General features: G+C 34.0%; 1 protein-coding gene across 12 annotated transcripts in view; it reads right to left on the bottom strand.

Moving 5' to 3' along the window:
* LOC112558478 (serine/threonine-protein kinase BRSK2-like) overlaps positions 1-15757 on the bottom strand; it is a 36850-nt gene that overhangs the window by 9544 nt on the left and 11549 nt on the right. For 2 of the 12 annotated variants that reach the window (XR_003098171.1, XM_025228921.1), the window contains exons 6-16: positions 15069-15102; positions 12591-12659; positions 11666-11812; positions 10810-10844; positions 7086-7137; positions 5865-5977; positions 4685-4794; positions 4397-4448; positions 3277-3345; positions 1520-1836; positions 38-83 (exon numbers count right to left, since the gene is read on the bottom strand). Coding sequence is in view for 11 of the 12 variants with exons in the window: in XM_025228921.1 (XP_025084706.1) it covers positions 38-83; positions 1520-1836; positions 3277-3345; positions 4397-4448; positions 4685-4794; positions 5865-5977; positions 7086-7137; positions 10810-10844; positions 11666-11812; positions 12591-12659; positions 15069-15102 (1044 nt within the window). In the remaining variant the exon portion in view is untranslated. Of the gene's footprint in view, positions 1-37; positions 84-1519; positions 1837-3276; positions 3346-4396; positions 4449-4684; positions 4795-5864; positions 5978-7085; positions 7138-9975; positions 10028-10809; positions 10845-11665; positions 11813-12590; positions 12660-15068; positions 15103-15757 lie in introns of all 12 variants that reach the window. The other 10 variants (XM_025228924.1, XM_025228922.1, XM_025228926.1 and 7 more) reach the window with 10 other exon arrangements.

Raw genomic sequence — 15757 nt, 5'->3', positions numbered from 1 at the left:
GCAATAATAATGAAAGGCAAGTCTAATAAACACTTACTCTGGAGAAGAATCTGGGGTCATATGGATCTCGTCAGTGGTAGGGACTGCAAGAAAATGACGGAAAAGTCAAATCTAGGGTAGGTATCTGTTAAAGTTTGGTATTTCTTTATAGTTTCATTAATTGTGCTGCACCAGGGAAAATAAGCTAAGCAAATGTAAATTACAAATGAAATGGTATTTGTCACAGGAATCAAAATAAATGTACTTCAATGACAACAAAATAAAGCAAAGAAATAGTAAAACAAAAACCAAGATGAAAGGTAAATGAAACTTCATCTTCTAGGAAGGATATTTTCATGTAAATAAAACAGGACATCATCCACAAATACAAGCAGGAACGCATGTATGCATGCATACATGCACACAAGTACACAATGAAGTAAGCAAATTAAATTTTCAAAAGCAAGCACATATCCATGAAGTATATTCTACTGTTTTGATAATAAACATTCACAGCAGGTAATTAATGCCTTGGACAGTGAATCAGGATTGCCAATTACAATACTCTTGCTCTTGATATGATGTGTTTATGAATGATTAATGCACAGACACTGAGTAACATCGAACCAGTGATTATATAACATGCTCTCATTCTATCATAGCTTTTTATGTGATTATTTTGGGCTATGTATCACATTTTCAGAGCATTCTTTTTCTTTCACTTTAACATACCTAAAAAAATATATTTGTGTATCATTATTACTTAAAATTATGTCCCCAGACGTTAATTTCAACAAGGTTTCTTGTGACATCATTGATCCAATGGTCTTAGTTTTTTTTTTTTTAGACAGTTAACTCCTTAGGACAGATGTAATTGGAAACAAATGAACTTAGCATTCTGACAAATATAAAAAAGGATAGAAAAATAAAAGCAAAATAAATGTTTTAGACCTTGTTTCAGTATTATGCTTAGATTTCTAACCCAATGTTGACACTAATGTTCTGATTTAGCAAACAAAGTTTTTAAAAAACATTATCAACAAGCCTTGCACATGTGGACTGCAAAAGTCCCCAACTTGAAGAAAAATGAACAAAAGAAACCTCACAAAAACACATGCAAAACGGTACAGGTCATACAGAAAATTTTCCAGCAAGATGCACTTTTGTCACAGGAAATTCAATGACAGCATTGCACATTTTCGTGAAAATGACAATGCAACTTGTTTTGGAAAACACCTCAGACTTAAAATATGCCCATATTTCTCTTTTTTTACCTTTTTCAAAATTATATCCTTAATAAAACTAAGGGTTTTGCCATGCCATAAAACCTTCATAAGCGGCATTCTGAATAATTCAAATATCTTTAAAAGTCAGTCTCAATGACAGAGTATCTCTAAACAATTTAAAGCAGAAAGGACAAAGTGACAGGCAATCATGCCAGGATAAGATCAAGAAAGCTGTGTATCAAATGATACATCATCAGGGTATTGTGTTCAGGTCTTGGATGCAACATTTTGTTCCAGAAGAGAACATGCTGCACCTTGAAAGTAAGGGTGCCAGCCAGTGAAGTCACCTGCCAAAGAGTCCAGATCACAGTCGCACTCCCCAGCGCAGGCAGCATTGGGATAAGGTATACCTTGCATCTTTCGACGATGGAAGCGTGGAGAGCCAAGGAAGCTGTTCTTGATCGTATGGAGACGTGACTTCCAGGGTGTACTGGTCATCAGCCCTGGGGAACTGGGTGGTGTGGCTGATGGGCTATGAGATGGGGCACTGCTACTGCCCCCACGGTGTGACAGTTTTGGGCTGGAAACAGGTGAGGAGCTTGGACTGTTGCTCAGGCTGGCCTTCCGCCGACTATCAAAAAATAAATAAGAGTACAACTGCATATCACAATAAATAGGTCAGTCTCAGAGATCATCTGCTAATGACACTGAAGTTTGTAAAAGACTTTTTTTTAAAAAATACTAATTAAAACTTCTCTCATTTCATAAGACAACATCCTATTTTTTTGTATAAAAGCTGATGCATGTCACAAGAGGAGGAGAAATAATGAAAAAGTGGGAGTGAATTTATGGCTGGGAATGTCTGTGTCGTGTGTGTGCATACACACGTGTGCATGTCAATGCTTGAGAGAGTGAGTTTGAATGTGCATCAAAATATACTTTTCTCTCCTCACCTTCACATCCAGGAAAAGCGTACATGAACTCTTACTCTCTCATTCTCACACATACACACACGTGTACACACACATTCATATCTACCTCTACATATACATTTTGTGGGTATGATGATTATAAAGGGTACATATTGTCAATGGCCATGTTGGATAAATATGGTGATTAATAAGCTATACATTTAAAATATGGGCAATGACAATTATACAGAACAAGCAAGTTATAAAATTTGTTTTAAGCAATATAGTCTCTGAATATTACCCAGAGCTATAAAACAATAAAGAATAATTAAGAAAAAAAACCAATATTAAAATAACTAAACTGCCAAAAAAAAGAGAGATTCATATTAAAGTTATGTAAAGTTTAAAACATTAAGCTGAAACACATAGAAGACAAATTACTAATGACAGTAACAGGTCATATTTCAGTATATATTGTTGAACCTTGATATTCAAAATAATATACCTTGTTCACAAAAATGGGTTTGATAATAAATATATTGACAGCACAAGTCCTGTTTCAAACATTCCTACATTGTTCTGATATATTCATATTACCCTATCATCTTTTCTGGAAAAAATCTTGTACACATTATAACACATATGTTTCTATCACCAATGATGTCAGAATAATATAAAAAAGCAAATATAAAACAATCACAACACTTAAAATAAAAACAGGACTTTAAATACTGAGGTTCAACTGTAATCTTAGCCATTGACAATTATTCTTTTGGTCCACAAATCATACTGTTAAAAGTCATTACACAATTAGTATTAATGATGATTAATATCATGACCTAGCCACTAAAGGTTAATGTCTTGATCCAAAAAGAAAAAAGTTCTTAAAGGAGATAAAGTGCACAAAAAAATGGAACAAAGAAGAGCAATACAAATAAGTGCAAACACTGCCTTATTAAAAAAAAATACTGACAACACAAAGCACCATAAACAACATCATTCTGAGCATGCATACTTGTATGTAAGTGGACATAAACCATTTGTGTAAAGACATATGCAGACAAATATGGGCAAAGAAAATCTATGAGAGCGTTCAGAATGTCCTGTCTTTTTCTTTCTGTCCTGCATCATAAAGAAACCCTTAACAGCTCTTCACTCACACTTGCTGCACAGCTAAAGCTCTTCTGGAAGCTACTGGTGATCCCTCACTGATGTTACCCAAAGAAAGCCTGGCATCAGCAGCAGTGTAAAGAGGCGAAATAGATAGTTAGCTCATGATAAATGAGACATAACAACACACAATATGCTGTTACTTTGGGCAGCAAGTTTCATTCATGCTTTGGGAGAATGGATTGCACCAAATTATCAGTGATGGTTAAGTTGCACATTTAATTGTTTCTTTCAACTGAAACACTATTTCATTTTCTCTTTTTATCAGGACACAGTTTCCCTAGTTTTCACAATGCTTTATGCCACTCCACTTCACTTTTATAAAATACATGCACCTGCATTACAGTACAAGAAATCTGTTTTTCAAAAGTTTTCATTACAGCACTTCTTTTTTATGAAAGCACTGAATTAATACAGAAATCTGATTTTGGAAAGTTCACTTGACTCCACTTTGCCTTCATGAAAGACCTGAATTATTACAGGTATATCCCACCTTTGAAAGATCTCTTCAAACATGCACTTTGCTTTTATGAGACTTGCAATAGTACATGTATCTGGTATGATGTGGCAGCTTATCTCTGGAGTTTAGAGGACTCAAAATTTACTTTACACCATTAGAGCTTACAAAAGGCTTTCCAAAAACACTCTACCTTCAGACAGAGGCGAAAAACCTGCACTATCAACTCCCATTGTCTATCAGGACCAGTGACTTGGCAACCTAAAGGACTCAGTACTTATTCTGTGTATAAAAAAACCCTACTGACATCTTTCTATGTTCAGTCCTGTGAAAAGTTCAGGCATCTGCTTGATACCAACTAATTTTGGCTTACAGCATTTTGATAAGTTCTAACCACCCTTAATCACACAAAAGGCATAAATGCCATCTTTGATGGCTAGATGCACCCCAGACCACCATTAAAATAAAAAAATAATATTTTTCCATTCTCAACAATAGAAAATAACAGCCATAAAATATTTTATTGATTATAAAATGTTAGGAGACTATCCAGCATATACTGCACGAACTGATATGCATATTATACAAATGTTCTCTCCATATATTTCCTCCCCCCGCTTCCCTTAAAGAAAAGCTGTCTTTGGAACACTCACCTTGCTTGTCCATTGAACTGTACTGAATCGACTCTTTTCCTTGGTGGATCAGCTGCAACAACCAAAACAAACTGTCTCATATAAAGTAAACCAGGATGCATTGGGTCCTTGACTTCTTTAGCAGAACCTTTTACCCCAAACTAGAAAATGAATCAAACATGGACGGATTATTTAATGTTTAAGTTTTAATTTAAAAATAGATTTTGCTTGATCAATACTAATTTCATACACTTTGCAATAAATAACTAAAATAATATTTTTAAAAAAATTGAGAAATAGAAGTGTCACCTCTGTCACCTGATTCTGATCTGTGTCTTATCTCTGTCTCATCCTCTACACTTGGGTTCCTGAGTTTGCGGTCCAATAACAAAAAATACACCACCTTCTCTGTGTTGTGTCTACACACAGACAAAAAGTAAACGAGTTAGAAGTTTAAATTTTAATCTATACTTTATAATATATTTTATGTTCTCATGAAACTGGCTCTAAAACAGTAATTTAGAATGCAAGAAGTAAACTTATTTTCTCAATTATAAGTTATAAATATTTATGAATAAATAATTGCAAAATCCTTTCCCAGACATGATATTGATAAAGCTAGGCTGTCACATGGCCAATATTTTGGCCATAAACTCAGAGTGATATCATATTTTGTGAAAATCCCCCATGTGTAAACCCCATACCTTTTTAAAAGACTTTCAAAAAACCTGTTGAAATGATATGCCCAAATGACACCCCTAAAGATTTCTTCTCTTTTTCTATTGTTTTTATTATATTTTTATTTTATTAAGGATGCATTATGTTTTTCTTTTTTCTTTCTTAATACAGTTCATGTGTTTTCACTGAATTTTATGTTTTTAACATTCTACATACAAATCTGAAATAAATCTACCACAAGCTGCTTTTTTCTTTTTCCTTTGTCACAAGAGGTCCTAGTGTCCACACTCTCCTGCGCTAACCTTAGTAAAAATAAGAAAACTCCAGAATCCATGTACCAGCTGCAAGGTCGCCACAATAACATCACTAAAGTCCATTTTTTCCCCTGAACTTCTTAATGCTGAATGAATGATGCAACCCAGGTGTTGAAACTTGCATTTCAGTCAAAACGCACCTCTTCCATAACCTTACTCCTAACAACCTTTCCCACCATGCTAGTCCTTTTTCGCACCTTTCCCTGCTCGTCTTTATCACGATGCTCTCAGTTCTTGTTAATTGGTTCCTCTTTATGCTTTCTGTATTTGTTTTCATTCAGCATTAGTGCTGTTGTTTATTCTTTCTAAGTTCGTGTGTTATTCGCTTGTTTTCCTGTCCCTCATATGCTGTCCATGTCTCGTTCTTGTTCTTAGGTGCTAAGAACATGCTCCTTATAAATGTGAGTATGTGCTTCACAAATTCTGCATTCATTTTTATTAAAACCCACAATATAAACAACAATGTTTTGGCTGGTATGAGATTAGACAGTACTCACTTGGTATTGAGAAGTTCAGAGATTAACTTCTCTTTGTCTTTGAAACACTGTAAGGAATTGAGTGTGGACAGAACATCGGGATCCAAGTCTTCCACGCTAGGTATCACAGATGTCTGTATAACAAAATTGTTTACAACCATTTTTCAGATAATCAAAACAATTAATGTGGACTAATAAACACATAACTGTCAAAATTTGACTTTTCTATTACAGTTATATATATGTGACAATAGTATTTATGGCAGATTGTCTGTACTCATTAGGAGCAACATGATCAACTTACTCTAACTGTAAATGCCTGAAAATATATGTGACTATTTATGAAGGAGACAACTTGGGAAAAAAGCCAACTTTGATCATTTTGCTACAAATTAAAGCAATTCATTACTTTACAGTGATGAAAAATAAGTACAGAAAGGTTGGCACACTGAAAAACCATGCTGATTTATAAACTACAATAAATTATAATCACTCAACAATAAAATAATAGTTGTAACACATAAACAATATGAATAAATTGTTAAAGAAAATCAGCAGACACTGCTGATGAGAATAAATGCCCACAAAATGTGAAATATCAATGTGGACATCAGCAATGTTGGAGTGTAAAACAATGAACAAGCACAAAGACAAAGAGAATGAAATTTTTTGTTGATTGTATTTTGTGGAAATTTACAAAAGTGTCAAAACAATTTCTTACTATGTTAACTTTTAGGCAAATAAAATAAAGATTAATATAAAAATATGACTTTGTTTAGTAACTATTTATTATATGATGAAAAATTACAAAAATTACTTAAATTTGCTCTTTTGCTTTTACTATGTTACTGTGGTAACAATAATTTTCTTTGAAAGGATTCATTATCTAAGACATAGGCTCTATCAAAGTAATAAAAAAGTGCTTTTGAGGGACATGCACACCTCATCAATTTTTACTTCAGCATAAAATAAGCTTTGTTCATATGTCAGCTCTTTAATAATAATGGAGGCTCACTGCTTATCAGCTCTGTTCTCACTCTCTCTCTCTCACACACACACTATAATAGGCCCATGCATAGATCACTAACTTTAGCCAAATTTTGCTCCTGGCATTTTAAAAGATACTTCTCAGGTAACATGCAAACACATATTCCAGAATACTAGAGACATTATGGGGATCATGAAAAGGTGTGAGAAAGCATGCAAAAGAAAGCAAGGACAAAAACTGGATTGCAACATCACCTGGACTATTTGTGTGATAGGCAACTCTAACTCTATCTGACCCAGGATATCCCTAGAAAAACACAAAAACCAACAAGCACATGAGGAAAATTGCCAACAAGCTAACATTTTAAAGAACAAAACCACTCTGGAGCATTATTTTCAAACTGCAAAAAACCTGCATTAGTTTTCAAAAATAATCAAACCATTAAAAATTTATCATACAACAAGCTATATGGGGACATTTTTTCACAACAACTACTACTAATTCAGTAAAAGTACACAAAAATTCTTGGCTATATCTGCAGCGTTCAACCCTGTAAATGTATATATATCTAACCTGATAACATTGATGATGAATATGAGGTGTACATTTTTATCATGAGCACTTTGCGAAATGGTAAGAACAACTTTCTTGTTCTCTTTTCTAAATAAGAAAAGGTCTTTAAATGATGAGAGTTTAAGTTTGTCTGGAAGTTTCTCTACATCCAATCAGAGATTCACCCAGATAAAATATATTGACCAGAGACTATATAGTGTTGTTTTTTTTTTCTTTTTAATCTGGGAGGAAAGGGATGGGGGTTGATACTGATACAACTACAAGTTATGTTTATGTGAAGTTTTGTACAGATTATGACCAATTCTTAACTGGCTTGCCTTTATTTTTACTTGTGTGTAGTTAGTGTGCAGTTCTAAAACAGTTAATTTACTACTTTCTTAATTGAAAAATATCTTGCCTTATCATCACAAATGAAAATTATTGCAGAATATTATTTCTAGTATGATGCACACCCTAGCATGATCCATATAAGGCTAAAAAAGGACACAGGAGTAGCTTGGCCTCACCAACATGCCTGTGTCAATATCACCTTCAATATAACCTGGTGGTTACATGTCAACTTCTAGGAACTAGCTGTTGGTTCCACACTGATATCATCATCAAAATCAGTTACCAAAAAACTGCAGCTGACACCACTAAATGAAACTTGGATAACTGGCTATGTAAAAACTATTAAAAATAAAAAGTACCTCTGAGAATGCAAAGCCCTTCAATGATCAATAAAATAATCTTTTCAATTTTTAAGGGACAATAAAATGAAAGACATTCAAGTCATGATGAAAACAAAATCTCTCTGACAATGGTATCCACCCCATTAAATATTATTGGAGAGAAGATATGATTAGCATAAAATATTAACTATCAAATCATTTGATATCTAATATAAGAAAATCAGAATAAAAAAAAAATCATGAGTAACAAGAGATCATATGCCCAGACAGAGCTTAGAGGTAGCAACAGGAACACCAGCAAGTCCATAGATTTTAATAAAAAAAGAGATATAAAGTAGTTTGTTGAAATACTTATTTCTCCATTCTTAAATATGTTATTGTAGATGGTCTTAATACTTTTTAGGATAAACAAAATCTGTGTAAGACAGTTATTAAGCCTCTGAACTCTGTAGAGCTGTAGAGTGACTTGTAATATGTTTTTGTGCTAGAGATGCAAAAATAAGTTCCAAATCACTTTTTAGGAGGTCATCTCGTGTTTTTTAATGTTCATATTAAAAAGAAATGTTCTATATAAGAGTCAACCACTGTCAAGAAGCCTAAGTTATACTGCTGAGTGCTGGTCTGTTCAAAAGGTTAAAAGCTATCTGACAAGGACTAATTGCTAGCATTTAAAATTGTGGCTAACATCTTCCATGGCCACTATGATCCTTCAATTAAACTTTCAATAAAGTATGCATAAATACTGTTGAAGACATCTGCTAATTCTTGGACTCTTGGACATTCATGCCCATTTCATTTCCTTGGCAAAATTACTGGAGATGTATGTGGCCTTTACTAAGATACTCCATCATGGTTGTATTTCAAACTCTCTTTTTTCAAGGGCAAATAATTAACATCAGTAGCTGGTCCTCCATTGCTCACTGTGCAGGTGTCTGAAGTCTAAGACTTACATGGCTTCAGTTTGAGAGGATGCTAAAATAATGGTGAACATTCTACTTATTTTATTCTGGTGATCATATTATAAGTTCCAAAGTAAATGTTCGGTGGGTTTTGTTAAAAGTGCTTTGTGAGCAGCATGAAATTCGGAAGTTGTCTTAAGGTGAGCAATTAATAAATCTGGGAGAATAAACAAGATCTTGGAGGGGGGAGAGAACTGGTATTTTATGCCGAGCCAGCAAGTAAGGATATATCACGGCAAGGCAGCCAGCCCTGTAAATAGATGCCACTTGCAGAGAAAGAACAATGTGCCTGAGATGAGAGCTGAACCCAGGACAGCCAACATTCACTGTATTGGTGACAGGCATCAACCATTAGGCCACCGGACAGCCCAAACAAGATCTGGGGCACGCTTTCTTAGCTGCAATATCTCATTCTCACGCAGACTGGAGTTTTCTAAAATCTTTATAAAATGACTGAAATATTTTCAAAATTAAAGACAATAAAAACCAGTAAGAAACCCTATAAGTACAATTGATGAAGAAGCAAAACAAAAGTAACGAAAGTAAAAACTAAAACAAACAAAAAAATCCCACTAAAGACCAAATCAAAAAGTGACATCATGGGCTGACACAATGAGGACCAGACACATATGCATAGGCTAGACATTAGGCTTAATGAAAAACAAGGCTCAGATTTGTCAAACCTGTAACCCACTTACAGACCAGTCAAGCCAATAGCCTCTGTTGTGCAGATTGTAAAACTTGCACCAAACACAGATATAAAAGGCTGAGACCCAGTGGTAGACAAACACAGAAGTTACAAGCTTGACTGGTCTCTAAGTGTCTTGCAGACTTCACATGTCCAAAAAGGGAACACTAAAATACAGTGCACTCTGGCTTTTAGATGAAACATCACAGCTAGTAAGCTAGCACCTGCTAAAAATCGCAACATGAAATGGTACCTGGACGATTTGCATCATGGGTAATTCAATTTCTACTTCATGTTTTGTGCCCCTGAGACAGAAAAATTATATGCGACTGTCTTGTACCTGACAACTGCACTACAGAGGGATGCCAGTTATTGAGTCCATGACTTTTTTGTGCAATAATGTCATTTTCTAGGAATGTAGGGGAGATATTCCATCATATATTTCATGTCTGATCATAAATTGTTAGTGATACACGTAAAAAGAAAATGCACATAAAATACTTTATCATCAGTCACCCTTATCCATCTTTCACTTTTCATCTTTCCTACAGATCTTACCAATAGGAATACATCATCATATAAACACTATTTGATTTCAGTCCATACACATGCCCACACAACGCTTATCTATAAAGATTCCTCTTCTGATCCCATAATTAAGATTACTGTAAATTATGAACAAATACTTTAAGATCATATCTATTTCTATTTTTCAATATTATGTACAACATATATTAACATAATAAAATAATAGATTACTTCCATTTCCAGATAAATTCTTGCTGGTGTTTTGATTTACTGCTAGTCTATTTTTAATGTATACAGGTAAGCCTTAAGTCAGAGGGTGTCTTATCAAAGGATATGATGATATATACTCTACAGTATTAGGCCAACAATAATTCTTTAAACAAATTTTTTCTGGTTCTTCTCCTGTGTCTTTGCTACACAGGCAAAACTTCAAAGGCAACTGATTCAACAAAAGAAAAAAAAAATTCCTTACATTTTAGACAAAAAACATTTGTTATACTAACAAGTATACAGAGAGTTAATTAACATTCACTCAAGATGTAAGAAAGGTAACACTTACGCTATAACCCATGGGTGGCGCATAACCTCCTCTAACTGCAATATAAAGGTAAGTAATAATCATCTTTCCCACTCATCACATAAATTCAGGAAATATGTATTTACCATGATTAAACTTTAGTACCCCACTCAATCACTCTTCTCCCTATAGCTCTCCCTCAACCTCCTTTCTTTTCATTTTCTCTTGTATATAATAATGTAGATAAGTGACTTTTCTCTCTTGAGTATAATAATATGTAGCATTGTGACTGCAATTTAATAAAATTTTGCTTTATTTCTCATCCGCATAAAACTTGATCCATCATTAAGACAACTATTCTGCTTATTATATGCAGTTTGCAAATGCATTCCACAAAGACTTATTTTTGCTTCAAGATGAAACGGTTCAACTTTAAACAATATTTTGTTACTGATATTTTTTGCTTTGCTCACGTACTAGGACTTCAGACTCAGATCTAAACTGAAATTAAAATGCAGTTAACAATATTAAATGCATAAGAGAGATGTACATACATGATGATAATAGCATCATTCACAATTAAGGTTTTTAAGTCCTCAATTAGTCAAAAATATCGAAAACTTTTTTTGACAAAATATCATTGCAAAGGCAATAGACACATACTGTAAATATAAAAACAAATGAAATTGTGGTATCATGTTTCTCAATCCCTTAACTACATAATATGCTCTTACTGTTGAAAAACAGACTGAACCAATTACTTAATTGTCCTCCAAAAATCTGACATTGGGTCATAGAGATTAATAATAAAATGCAGACTGACTTGCATTATAATGGAAGGATTATACCCACCATAACATCACTTGTATGCATAATCTTTTTCTTCAAACATACTCACTGTCATCCTCTTCTCTGGATCAACTTCTATCATGCCTCTCAACAAATTTTGGCAGTCTGGTGGTACAAAATGTGGAATGTGAAATACACCTTTCTTTACTTTTTCTAAAAGCTGCCGCAAATTGTCATCATCAAATGGTAGAGCGCCCTAAAAGAAATGTATATCCATGAAAAGAACATGAAAATTAGCACTTTTTCAAAGAATTTGCAAAATGTAAAATTATTATTTTTTAATATTTATGCATTATATAATAATATTGAATATTTGGACACTCACACCTACCCTGAGAGGGGAGCTTATAATGTTTACACCCTCCCCGAAAAAAATAATCTTGCAACCAACACCTCTGTATAGTTAGATCAGTTGCCCATCCATCCAAATAGTAATATGAAGCAAGAGACAAAACAAAGCAAAAGGTGCCACTGTCAGGGGATGGTATACACAGAATGGAAGATATTGGTTTTTAAAAGATTTTTTTATGTAGTCTGCAGTAGCCAGACTGAGACAGGTATGCCCCGTCTACAGGAGCAAGATTAGAGAAACAGGACTGTCTCTGAATTTTATCTTTTCAAGAGGAAACCATCAAAGTTCAAGAATCAGATTAAGAGAGCTGAGAACTGGAAAGAACATCAAGAGAATATTGCTAAGATACAATGAAGTGGTCTTGCTGATGCCATGGACACAAAAGGTAGCCAGTTAATAATCTATTCATTGCAGGATGGGGAGCCAAAGAAACTATGCAAGTAATTCATTTGGGTACACCAAACACGAGTCTAGTAATATACTTCAAACAATGTATATACGTGTTTGCACATAAAAACCATAAAGCACATGTTATGAGTTTACACAATTAGACTATCCAAGAACTGTCATTAATTAAGCCAGTTAGGTTATTCAGATCCTACAGATGTTTCAAAATACTTACAACTAATAATGCGTACAAAATGACACCACAACTCCAAACATCAGCCTTCCTTCCATCATACTTTTCCCCCTGAAAAAAGTAATAGTCTTCATAAGGGAAATTTAAGCTATTTGAATTCACTAATTAAAATGACACACACACTGAGATAAGCAGTAAAGCATCCATCCATATTGTACTATTATACTTAAAATTTAATTAATGATACAATATATACGATTATAGAATACTAGACACTTTTTTCATAAAGTTGTGCCACTAATTGTTTCATGATTACCAGCCAGAACTGATTCCACAGTAAGCATTATGAGGAAATAAACATAGGAATTATCTTAATATTTTACAAAGAAAATATCACAAAATATATTGGATGTGTGCTCTCTCTCTCTCTCACACACAAAAATGACCGTACAATGTGTGAAGTATAGAGAAAAAAATTAAGTAGGCCCAGATGATGTTTTAGCTTCAGCATTCAGCAACATGAAAAAAATACATGCATGATGAGAATGATGAAATGCATGGACCCTACTTTGGGCTTGTGATAAATGATGGGCTGCTCATAAACCTGACACTATGATGGTCAATGATTCTGTGCATGCAAGCAGCACATCACACAAAACATAAACTACTGTGCAGCAAATGGTAAGACAACTCAAAGTCAAAAATAAGTTATCGGTAATTTCTACATACACACTAGTAAACATACAGGCAAGCATTAAATCCACAACTGAAATCACACAGTGCAAAATATTTGCCAAGAACACGTACTATTGATCAGAATAAAATATTGCCTGTAATTCATAAAGCTAGCTGAGCAGATGAAGTAGCCTCACAACATGCTGCTATTTTATGTGCAATGTAACTGCATGTCTGGTTTTGTTGGTGTCAATGTTTTAGCTCATACCACAAAAAAATCTCGCCCAGAGATAAGTGCACACACACACACACTTTCATACATTTCTTCTTTCTGTATTGCAGCTGAAAAACAACATCTGATCCAATACGCTCACACACATTATCAATTACTTATACCAAAACCTGTCCAGCTGAGAATTTTTTTTTAAAAGAGAGAACTGTTCTCAAAAGTATGCTCCAGTTAAATTAAAAATAAAACATATTTGCAAATCTGAAAGATTCAACACAAAAGGAATCCAAACTAAAAACAACCAAATAGTGTTTCTTGCAAGTTTAGAAGCACTTTCTAAATCAAACTAAATTTCACACATATGTACATCTTCTATTTGTACAACACTTAGGGGGACAATACAAATCAGCTTTCTAATCTTGGCTTATATTTCACAAAAATGCTGAGGGTTTGGTATTTAAATATACCTAGTAGCCGGCAAACTTCAGACAAGTTTAAATGTAATATGATTCTTTTATGGATGAAATTATTTTTATTTTTATTTTTATACATATTGTCAAAAACAAGTGGGATGAAGGGAAAAGTAACCCACTGCTATTTAGGATGAACTGTACCAAATCTGGTCCCAATGTTATCATTGCTGCAAAACATAGTTTGAAAATAAAGAAAATAAAAAGTTAACTACAATGTTGCAAAATGAGGCAACAATGACAAGGTATTTAATACTTATAAGCTTATAGTTAATGGTTAGATTTTGAAAAACATTCCACAATTTTATGTCTTAAACCTTTTTAAGCATTGCATCTAATCCTTCCCTTTTTGTACTTTTGGGCATCTGTGGTGAAAGATACACACTTTTATTGTTTTCTTATCAAAACACAAATTTTCATGTAGTTCTACTATATGAAAATGTACAAATCAAAATTGACTTTTATGATTTTGGTGTGTATTGTCTCCTTCAGTAACAATGAAAATATATTTTAAACAATCAAACACAGCTCAGTTTAGAATGAGAATTATATAGTAGTTTTACGAATCAGCGCAGTAAGAAAATCTGGTATCAAGGAAATCTGATTTCATATCTGGAAAATGCACCTAAGAATTCTATTTAGCATAGTCATGCCTGAAATTTTGGCTAGCATTTAGGCAGCCTTCTGCTGCCATCCACACAAAGTTTGTTCATGGGAGTGTCAGCACTATGAGAAAAACTGTTCATCAAATAGTTGAAACCATCTTCACTAGCAAGACAGGATAATGAACATTGGCCATTGCCCCAAACAAGCATGCTGGCATGGCATAGCGTGTACTGTCAAAGGCTGTTGTAAACAGGTTTAAGTGCAGAGTGGAATGTTCTGCCTGGTGCATTCAAAGATAAAATTTGGAACTAGAAAAGGAAGAAGAAAAAAAAGCAGGCCTATAACATCTTTACACAGACAACAAAGAGCAAGCTAATTATTTTATCAACACCGATGCATGCAGCAGAAGGAAAAAAAATTAAGTGCAGGGACTGTGGTGAGGTTGCAGGTAATGAGAACACCTGAAGTTGGAGGTAGGGGTTGTAAGAAAATTCACATCTACATGACATGAAGTACATCAAAACCTGAACATGTTCTTACCCGTATCACCTCTGGACATGCATAATGGGGTGACCTGCCACACCACATATTGTACTGTCACTATAATAGAAGGGTGAGTAAAGCATATATTCCTGCCTATATTTCCTTAATATTTAAGTCTTGGTTCTATAAATATTAAGATTTTAATAAAAACATGCCTGATTTTATGAGGACTGAAATTTCTTTTCTGTGTCACTCTTTCCTTCTGTAGTATGGTACCAAATAAACATACCTTTGACACCCATTTATCTTTCTTTCCCAATCAAAAATCTCCCACCTTTAATTTTTCAAGCCAATATCCAAACATCCTTTTTGTAGTAGCCTTCCCACAAACTCTAATTACTTCAAGGTTTGTTTTTTTTTTTACTTGACAGCACATACAGCAGAGAACTTACAAAAAAACATAACCCTGAATATAAACTAAACCCTGAACACAATCCCATTTTTTTTCACTGGGATATCTCTTTTATATAATTGACTGTATATGTTGGTGAGCAACAATTAAGTGACAGAAAGAGCATGTGTGTACATAAGCAGAAACAGGCATAGAAATCTCCTTTATGTATGTCTTCATAAATTTAAACATGTGTACACACACAGAAACACAGGCCTGCTGATACAGACAGCTTTTTAACAAAAAAAAGTCAGGGATGATGCATGCAACAAAAACAGCACATAGCAATGCCACT

Source organism: Pomacea canaliculata, linkage group LG3 (genome assembly GCF_003073045.1).
Source record: "Pomacea canaliculata isolate SZHN2017 linkage group LG3, ASM307304v1, whole genome shotgun sequence".
Taxonomy (NCBI): Eukaryota; Metazoa; Mollusca; class Gastropoda; order Architaenioglossa; family Ampullariidae; genus Pomacea; species Pomacea canaliculata.
The sequence above is the reverse complement of the archived record's forward strand: the minus strand, read 5'-3'. Positions and strand labels throughout refer to the sequence as shown.